Here is a 10,644-nt window from a genome sequence, read left to right as displayed (position 1 = left end):
AAGTAGTTCATCCTCGAAAATTTCCAGGAAGACCTCGGAACTTTCAAGGAAATCCCATCCATGGAACTTTTCAGACAGTCCTCTTTGATTGGTATTCATGCTGGTAGCACATAAAAAGCATCAGTGAATGGAGGTGGCTAAAAAGAAGATAAGAGATTGAATGACAAGACAAGTGATTAAAATAACATTTAATTTAATTATTTATTGATTGATTGATTTATATATATATATATATATATATATATATATATTTCTTTTTCAAATTGGAATTTGATGAGAGGGTATAGAAAGTTTCATAAATCATAATTCTTCAACAACAGAGTCTCAGCACTCTCTACATTTCTTTCTCTCTCTCCCTCATACATTTAAAAGAATTTATTTATTATAATGATTATCATTAATAATTGTATTATTCAAATAGTGTTTGAAATAAAGAATTGCTCTGATTCTGAAGAATACAAAATGGTACAATAGTAATATAAATGAAATAAAAAAAACAAAATTTGGAAAAAAAAAAATCTTATTTTTAAGTACATTGTTGCATAATTAGGCCAAAGACATTCTGTGATGACAGTAGCATTGACAGGCAAAGAAGGACAAAAAAGAAGTATAAAAAAAGTTTTAGAATGTCACCCCCTCCCCCATCATAAATCCACAGGCTGGGGTGTAGGAAGATGTAGTGTTGAGAAGTAAATTGGTAGAGCAAAGGCCCTTCTTGTTCCATCTATGATTCACAAAATTGTGTTGACATGCTTGTACCATTCCAAGTTGATTTGAATTGCTCTGGAATAAAACACTCCGTCTGAAAAGGGAAAAAAAAAATTTAAACTGACAGATAATCTCTGCGGCATGCAAATTGTTAAGAATTTCAAAATCAAGCACCCACTGTATTCAAAAGTGACATTCCAAGAATGGTTCCTGCTCTTAGTGAAGATGATCTGAACTAAAAGAGTGAAGTGGGTCCTTGGCAAGATATGTAGAAGCAAAGATCGCTGGTAGTGATGAGACTACATTTAAATTAATTGGCTTGATTAACTTTGACAATTGCACATCCTGCAGGTCTGAATATTCACATATTACAAAGGAATATCAATGCTAAACATTCTACAAGACTTTGAAGAGTAAGTATTTCCAGCCAGATGGTGCTTTATGCTACCTTAGTAACATGAGGGTGCCCCTAAGATGAAGAGCTTCAGTAGAATACCCCCCCCCTTCACATTCATTGGACCTCACACTACTAGACTTTTTTTCATGGAGACACTTAAAAGCTTAAAAAACAAACAACAACTGAGTTGAGGACATCCATTGAATGACAATGCACACAAAATACCGAATGAAATGCTTGTGATGTCTGTACGTCATCAGCAGTGCTAAAAGCTCATGGAAAGAAAACTCAAAGGTCCGTGCGTTGCAGAGAGCAACAATGTAGATTATATATGCAGTGTGTGTGTGTGTGATAATTGCTTACTTGGAATATATACATATATATACTCCTATGTGAATTCACTACTTGAACCACAACAGCACAACCCTTGAGCAAGACAATTCATTTCACACTGCTTCAGTCTACTCAGATGAAATGAGTAGCAGTAGCAGGTTTGGGAGTGGGAAAGGTTCCCTCCATAACAGACTGCTACTCACAGTCAGTTGTCTTGAAATACGAGGGTACAGGATTGAGACAGGCATGGCTGTGTGGTTAAGAAGCTTGCTTTGCAACCATCTGATTTCAGGTTCAGTCCCACTGTGTGGCAGCTCTATGTGTGTGCATCGTTGTGTCTGTATTTTGCCCTTCCTCCACTACTTGACAGCCAGTGTCTGTTTGCTTTACAACCCCATAACACAGCAGTTCGGTAAAAGAGACCAATAAAATAGGTGGGACCAAACTTGAAAAGAAGTACTGATGTCGAAACTGTTCAAAGCGGTGCTCCAGCATGGCTGCAGCAAGTAGAAGGTATGTTACATGAAACAAAGTTAAATGAAGAAGCAATTGAATACATACGTAGTCTCCATCGCCTTTTGGGACAAGAACATTAACCTCTGAAGATTTAGCAGTGATGATCTCTGTGTCCAAAGACTCGGGGCTAAGGTAGACCATACATCCATCTGTTTTCTCAATACTCACTGTTGGAACTTTGCCAGTCACCTGTTGCAAGGATGGGAAGAAAAACAATAATAACCTCTTGAAGTAGCAAATGACATTTTTTTTTGGGGGGGGGGTCAAGGGGGAAGGCAGTAGCCATGGCCCTTTACAGGGTTTCCAAAGGAAAGGTGCAAGAGAAGGAGGATAGCTTGAATGTTGTTTGTAAAGTGAATTCTGGTAAACACACCTGAGATGCCAGGTAGAAGTGATAAACATAGTTTAACCTTCAAGCAGGCCATGAAGGGATTTGAACTCAAACCATAAAAAGTTGGAATAAATACTGCAAAGCATTTGGTGAGATGCTTTTACAAGTCTTGCTTTTTCACCTCAAAAGGATGACAAGCAAAATGTCCTGAGCAGGTACTCAGTGCCAACTGAATCATAATCAGATATGTTGCCAACACTAGAGGGCATTAGTTACAAATCTCAATGTTTCTCTCTCTCTCTCTCTCACACACACACACACACAAACCATCTCCCTAACTGATTAGCTTTCTCTTATGAATATTTAAAATGTCTCTAAACTTGGCCTCACTACAAAATATGTATCCACTCTTCATCTCGGCTGCTGGTTCCACTCTTCATCTCGGCTGCTGGTTTCTGCTCCTTTAAATGCAAAGGTGGCAAGCAGCATGTAGAGTCTGACTTAGATGCTTAGTGGCATCTCTTCCAGTTCTTTATGTACTGAGTTCAAATCCTGCCAAAGTTCATCTCTTCAGGGTTGATTAACTAAATAAAGTACAACTGAAGTCAATGTCGTTGGCTTGTCCCCCTCCCCTCAAAATTTGCTAGTCTTGAACCCTGCAACCAGACTAACATTCTGTTGCAGGAGAATACTGTCACCTTCAACATTTATCACTGGCTCTAGTAACCAAATTGTCCGAATTTTGGTCCTCTTCTCAGTGCACAGATCCTCACCGTCCATCTCTCAAGCCAAAGACCGATAGAACTATACCAAGTCATCAACGAGACAAAATGAATTTACTTCCTACCAACAAATTAACATTTAAAAAAAAATATACCAGAAAGATTTATTCAACTTGCTCGATTTAATAATCAAACCAGCAACAACAAACTCTAAAGACTTTTCAATGAGGATCGGATGATATTTAAGATATAAAGTTCAGAAAACAACACTTTTTACTTTTTAATCTTTTGGTCAGGCAGGAAGACGGTGCCCCTTGGCCCATTTAACAAGGCTTACAAGACTGATGGGAGGGAGGTGGCCTTAAATTTGAAATTTGGCCTGAATGCTTGCAAGCTGGTGGTCAAACATTTGGGGTTAGGAGAGTTCAACTAGAAATTTTTGAACCCAAGTCCTCTCCAAACAGATTGCTGGGAATGCTGCTACCATTCTTTGAGAACAATGGTAACTAAAACAGCTTCCCAGTTACTTTATGTAAAATAATTAAAAATTGAAACAAAATATTAAAAAAAAACAAAACTATAAATGAAAGAGAGGTGGTATCAGATGGTGAAAATCGTAGGGTTACAAAAGAGGACAATTTTCAATATGTTCAGAACGTAACAGTAATTAGAACATCAGTTATTTTTGCAATTAACAATAATGTTGCATAGAAAGACTTTTAGATTTGGAAAAAAATGTCTCTAATTAAAGTTCTTCATTCATAATTCTATAATGCAAGTCTAAGCTCACCTGTGATTGAACACTGGAACAGTTGATAAATTCAATGGAAGAAATGACATCATCAAAGACAATTCCACATTTTGTGCTGTTATCTGAAGAGAGAAAGAGAGATGAGACTTATGAAGAGGACAAAGAAATATCACCAACACCAATAATGTCATAATCAGAAGACATGATTGTTCCACTGACTAGAAATAACAGCCAGAGATCCTGCACACCACACCCTCTTTACACATTGAATAATCTGATGAAAGATTATGCCCAAAACATTATACATTCTCTGAGTTATAAACTTAATAATAATTAATTGTGAACATCCATTGGACTTGTGTTGTTTTTTGCTTTTGTATTTGATCTGTTTTGTAAATAAACCACAAAGAAGAGAGGTTGGTCATAGCTGAAACATTTTTGATCGGAAGTCTGCTTGAACAAATCTGATTTATGGCTAAATAACATCAATCATAATGATTGTCTCTCAATTATTATCCCAATCACATGCAGCAGGCATGACTGTGTGGGGAGAGAGAGAGAGAGCTTGCTTTGTTACTAACTGGTTTGGAGTTCCATCTTACTGCAAGGCAAAACTTGCCTGTTACAGCCTTGGGCCAACCAAAAAGTCTTGCCTCTTGTCTTCAGCAGCCTTTCATGGGATACAGCAACAAGGCAGGCCTCAGTTCATCACCAGTAGATGTCACCACCTCATGGAACATTTGGCTTCCTGTATGTGTTATGTCATATCTACATACACACACACATTAGTAAAAGCATAGCTGTATGGTAAGAAGCTTGCTTCCCAACTCCATCGTTTCAGGTTCAGTTCCATAGTGTGGTACCTTAGGCAAGTGGCTTCTACAATATCTCTGGGGCTGACCAAAGCCTTGACAGTGGAAACTGAAAGAAGCTTGTCAAGCATGGGTGTCTTACTGTCTTCAAGCCTTGACATCATGTGATGGTTGTAAACGAGTGTCCATCCAGTTTTCTGTGGAAACTCTTGTTATGAGGAAATATTAGCTTCCTTGGAAAGAGATGAGAGTTTTAATGACAGCAATGTATTTGGCCGTAGAAAATCTGCTTTAAAATATTCCATCCCACTCATATGAACATGGAAAAGTGGGTGTATCTATAAGGAAGTCATTGGACTAATTATAAATGAAGAAACAGTTCTGTGAAGCAAATCCCAGACAATATTGTAGTCCGAGATGCACTGTGGTTTTTTGTAGATAGGGGGTTATCTCCCTTTCCACACATTGTTAACTGCACATAACGGAAATGTCGGAAGATACAATGATGATGATCTCCTGGAAAGTGTGGGGGCAGAGTCTGGCATGGGGTTCACTGTAGTACAACAGAACTTGGACATTGGTACTCAACTTTCCTTCATCTACAGCACTATATCTGTTCAATAACCAACAAATCATTCTGCACCTGCCAGCTACTTGGCATGAAATGATGGAGGCACTCACAGAATGGAAAGAGGGCCAGGCGAAGAACACCTGATGCCAGATATTCAAAGTTGGATAGGAACGGGAAGGATTGCAGTAAATTGACCAAACAGGAAAGAGTTTGCAGCATGGAAGAATCTCAGTCTAAGTTAGTAGCTGAGGAGAGAGGCCAACAAATTAACTGCAGTCAGATGAATTTGCGTTGAAAGAGGAGAGGCAACAGGCAGGACTGTTGGTTATAGTAAAATTGGCTCAGGTGTGGCTTGCATGGTAGGAAGTTTGCTTCCCTAGGTTCAATCCCAGTGCATGGTACCTTGGACGAGTGTCTTCTACTATAGCCTTGGGCTGAACAAAGCCTTGTGAGTGGGTTTGGTAGATGAAAACTGAAAGAAGCCTCTGTGTGTGTTGTCTATAAAATAAGTACTAGGCTTAAAAAAAAAAAAGTATTTGAGTTGATTTGTTTAATTAAAATTCTTCAAGGTGGTGCCCCAGCATGACCTCTAACGACTGAAACAAATAAAAGATGAAAACGAGTACCTTACTTGGAAAGTGGTGAGGATTGGCAACAGGAAGATTCGATGGCTTTTTGAATTAATGCAAACATGAAACAGAAGATATGAAAATGATGCACTTACCTACAACAATAGAATTAACTTTGCCAGTTACTTTGACAACTGAATTCCGACACTTGTAGATGTAAACAGTTTGCTTCATGCTAGTGTCTGTCAACTGGATGTTTTGGTTGTTGTTTTGATATTCCTGGAAGGTAAGAAAAAGGAATTACCAGGAAAGAGAATCAGTGGCGAACCTATATAAATATATATATATCTCTCTCTCTCACTCATGTATGGGTTGACCAACATGTCTTGTGGATGAAATTGGTAGATAGAAACTGTATAGAAGCCTGTGTGTGTGTGTGTGTGTGTTGCCACTGCTTCAGTGATGATGGTCGTCATGTCTCTCAAGCAAAACATTCAATACCAGTTCAAAATGCAAAGACATGGAATAAATTCTTTAAACAAGAAAGGAAAGGAATCTGGTTAGAAAAAGGGTTTGAAGAAGTTTTAAGCAACGCACACCAGCATAAGAAGCTGGATGAAAGTAATTTAAAGGGTTAGATCAACTAAAGGAAGAAAGGAAGGAAATTCTTTCCTTTTTGCAAATCACAAGGTTTCGTGTGGCCAGAACTTTTATTTCCATAATGTTCATTAGAAGAGAGATAGATTTCCTCCTGGATAGGTCACATTGTAAATAGCTTTTCTAATGCAAGGAAGAACTGAAGCTAATGAATCACTCATCACTAACAACAATGAGCAACACTATTCTCTAATATGTGGTGGACTTTTATGTTTGGGTGAAAAATGCATGAGAGGACCACTGTTGGGAGTTGGACTTCTTGTCTGACCATCAATCCACTTTTGCCTCTCCACCCAACACATCAGGGTTAGAAACAAAGTAAAAAAAAAAGTCAAGCCAAGTGTGTTTACTTACGATGATCCATTTCTTGTCCTGCAGTTCTATGAGAGGAACATTTGTCACTGGAGCATTGCCACCATAGGAAGGAGTTTTCTTAGAGCTGGCGTTGGCAGGTGATTTCACAGGGCATGCTCCATCCTTTCGTAAGGTTGGGTTTTTGTGGGTCTTCTGGTCATCAGAAACTTTCTTTAGACCTAAAAGAGAAGCAAAGTTAAAATTATATGAGAGAGAGAGAGAGAGAGAGAGAGAGAGAGAGCATGCTGGGGAGCAGAGAAAGGTTGACATGACATTGAGGAGACGAAAAACAGCAGATTCTTTTATGTAAAGCGCTTCGGTTTCTACTAATTCTTCCATTTTCTATAATAATTTCTCATATGGCCATAAAGCTAGAAATTTATAGAGAAAGTATGCCTGTAGATTATTGGTATCCATCCATTTTTTGCATCCCGTTCATAAGAGGGTTGTGGCAGTAGAGTCCTCAAGTACCTCCTGCACAGGTTCCTATCAAAAGCAATTCTTGTTACACTTTCAAGCTGGATTCCCAAGAGTGGCCAATTGAGAGTAAGGATCCAACCATCTCATTCTTGATTTACCCCAAGGTCTTCACCTGGTTGGTTCAGCTTGAACAATCAGTCTTGCAATTATTTCCTTCAGCATTCTATTCCCATGTCCATAACATATGAGTTGTGGAGAGTAACAGCTTGGCAGGGAGAGGTTTCTTTCAATATGAAAATAGTTTTTTAAAAAAATTAACAAACGGCATCGTCCATCACATAGGTTAACTATGAATATATTTGAGCCCTAGGTAGAAGAATCTATTTGAAAAATATATTGCAGCCTTCACCCAGTGCCAGTCCAGACAGTAACAAGCCTAGGAGGCATGGAGTAGGAACACAAAGGATACAAGCATTTGTCTTTTGTAAAATCTGGAATTATAAACCAAAGTTGAAATTTGAATTCAACACCTAAACTAATTATCACGCTCGCTCTTCTAATTCTGCCATATCTACCATGACATATTCCTAGAAAATCTTTCAATAAAGAAAATTATTGGGCCATCCCTTAAATAATGCGTTTTTTTCAATTGCAGGAAGTAATTACCTTGTTCTTATTCCTAGTGCAAGTACTGAAGAGTACAGTTCGATTTTAACAGTTATTTTTTTCAAAGTTATAATAGAAGTGACAAAGGAGCATATTTTGCTTTGTGAGTTCAATAAACTCAACAATGCAACGGAAAGTGCGAGGAATATTAATGCAGTATATGGGGATCAGACAATAAGTGTAAGCCAGTGTCTACGGTGGTTCCAGAAATTCTGAGCCGGAAACTACAGCCTAGAAGATGAGCCTCATCCTGGAAGATCTGTAGAGCTTGACGAGGACATCCTGCAAACCCTGGTGGAACAAAATCCCATCATAACTATTCATCCAAAAGGATGAAAAACAAGGTTCTAAGCACTTGAAACACAACTGAAAACTTGAGGATACCTAAGGTTACATGTAGTAACCCACTGCCTGCAAAATAATATTGCCCAAAAAGAAGTGGAGAAGTTGTTTTTGTCAAAGTACAAAGACCTCAAAATCGAAGTATTCAAGGTGTGGGGCATGAAGGTGAAAACAATACCTGTAATAATTGGGCAGGATAAAAAACATATGAACAAAAATGTAGAAGTGATACCTGGACCCTCAACACTACACACTATCTAAAACATATCCCTGCTAGGAACAGCCCACAGCCTACACAAGACACTATCAATTTAATAATACAATCCAAACAAAAAGAATCCACAAACACAAGACACTCTATATAGCAAATATCCAATAAAATAAACTACCACCTACAGGCTAGATACCCTACACATTGCACACACAACGCAATATAAACACTAATACAAGAAAAGACTGCAACCAGGTCCCCTAACAAAAGAAACTGATGCAAAACAATACCGGAAAAAGTTTGCACTTGCCCAACAATAAAAAAAGGACACAATGCTGCACACACCCCACCAACACAGAGCTGTGGGCAGACAATGCAGAAGAAATTTGCTTGAACAATAATAATAATAATAATCTGTTCTACTGGAATTCTGTGATGCATGTAACCTTTTAATCTGCAACACTAACTTCAGGTAACCAAACAGCCACCTGATTAACCTACCAATCAGGTGACTCTGCTAGCCAGATTGATTTCATCCTCACCAGACAGCAGGACGCATGGTTGCTCTTAAATGCAAAGACCCTCCTTGGTGAAGAATGTAACCCCAGCATAGGCTAGTCATTAGTGACTTTAGACTTGAGGCCAGAAGGATGCCAAAAAGCAGACCAATCCAGAAAAGAAGGATTTGGAAGCTAAAGAACCCTTCACATGGTCAGAGATTTAGGGACATCCTCATCAAGAAATTGATGAGAGGGAGGAGGAGCTACAGACTTCAGACACAGAGGGTAGCTGGAAATTCCTACGGGACAGCTTGCTGAGTGCCACAGACCAAATCTGCAGATGGTTCAAAGTCCCTTCCAGACCTAGAGTAACATGGTGGTGGAATAAGATGGTAGAGAAAACCATTAGAGCAAAGAAACAGGCCTGGAAAGCCTGGAAGAGTTGGGGTAGCAGGGAACTGTACCAGATAGCCAGAAGGGAGACTGGGCGACAGGTATACATAGCCATGGGAGAAGCAGAAAAGAAGTTTGCCAATGTTCAGCAATGTTAGGACCAAAGAACTGAAGTATTTCGGATTGCAAGATTGTGTGTGAGAGAAAATTGTGATGTCACAGGAGAGAAATGTGCCCGGGTGGATGATGGTGCACTTGCTTTTAATGATTCTGAAAAGAAAGAGGCTTGGATGAGCCATTATGAAAGACTGCTGAACATGGAGAATGAATGGGAAGAAGAGAGCCTACCAAATGTTGACCCAGTAGAGGGACCAGGTATCCGAATAGACATCTCCCTGGTAGATAAAGCAATTAAGGGTATGAAGTCAGGAAAAGCCTCTGGCCCAGTAGGAATCACTGCTAAGATGCTTAAAATATCTGGTGGTGTGGGTTATGGCCTAGTCACCCATATTGTAAACCAGGTAGTTTAGCAGCACCATAGTCAACTGCTACAAGAGTAAAGGTGATGCTTTCGATAGAAATAACTACAGGAGTATCAAACTGCTGGATCAGGTGATGAAAGTCATGGAGAAGATCATAGCCCAACTAATTAGGGAGAGAGTCTGCTTAGATGAGATGCAGTTCGGTTTTGTGCCAGGTAGAAGCACCATTGATATGGCAACTGCAGGAGAAATACCTAGGCAAAGATAAACCCCTATACCTGGCTTTTGTGGACTTGGAGAAAGCCTTTGACAGGGTCCCCCGATCCCTTATCTGGTGGGCGATGCGGAAACTATGGATTGACGAATGTTTAATAAGGGCTGTACAGAGATGCCATTAGTAAGGTTAGGATTGGCAATGAGTATAGTGAGGAATTCCGGGTAGAGGTAGGCGTCCACTAAGGATCAGCCCCCAGCCCCCTCTTATTCATCATAGTCCTCCAGGCAATAACAGAGGAATTCAAGACAGGTTGCACCTGGGAGCTCCTCTGTGCTGATGACCTGGATCTCAGCAGAATCACGACCAGAACTAGAGAAGAAATTTCAGGTGTGGAAGCAAGGTTTTCAGTTGAACGGCCTTAGAGTCAATGTTGCAAAGAGCAAAGTCCTAGTTAGTAGGAAGGTGAACACATCACAAACCCCTTCAGGTAGAAACTCCATACGATGTACCCAGTGTAAGCTATGGACACATGAGAGGTGCAGCAACATCAAAGGAAGGCTAACAGGGAGGATAGCTTTCATGTGCGGCAGATGCACAGGGACAATAAACACCACAGATGCTCAGAAAACAGATTCCATTATGACAGAACATTGCCATTTTCAATTCTCACAGTCCTATACATGCTCCCCCCC

General features: G+C 39.5%; 1 protein-coding gene across 1 annotated transcript in view; it reads right to left on the bottom strand.

Moving 5' to 3' along the window:
- Positions 1 to 176: 176 nt before the first annotated feature.
- Positions 177 to 10,644, bottom strand: part of LOC106884250 (adenylyl cyclase-associated protein 1) — a 105,704-nt gene continuing 95,236 nt past the window's right edge. The window contains exons 9-13 of the mRNA XM_052967698.1: positions 6,722 to 7,063; positions 5,866 to 5,989; positions 3,798 to 3,880; positions 2,000 to 2,143; positions 177 to 802 (exon numbers count right to left, since the gene is read on the bottom strand). Coding sequence (XP_052823658.1) covers positions 725 to 802; positions 2,000 to 2,143; positions 3,798 to 3,880; positions 5,866 to 5,989; positions 6,722 to 7,063 — 771 coding nt within the window. The 3' untranslated portion in view covers positions 177 to 724. The remainder of the gene's footprint in view (positions 803 to 1,999; positions 2,144 to 3,797; positions 3,881 to 5,865; positions 5,990 to 6,721; positions 7,064 to 10,644) is intronic.

This window comes from Octopus bimaculoides, chromosome 4 (assembly GCF_001194135.2).
Source record: "Octopus bimaculoides isolate UCB-OBI-ISO-001 chromosome 4, ASM119413v2, whole genome shotgun sequence".
Taxonomy (NCBI): Eukaryota; Metazoa; Mollusca; class Cephalopoda; order Octopoda; family Octopodidae; genus Octopus; species Octopus bimaculoides.
This window is presented reverse-complemented; position numbering and strand designations above follow the sequence as displayed.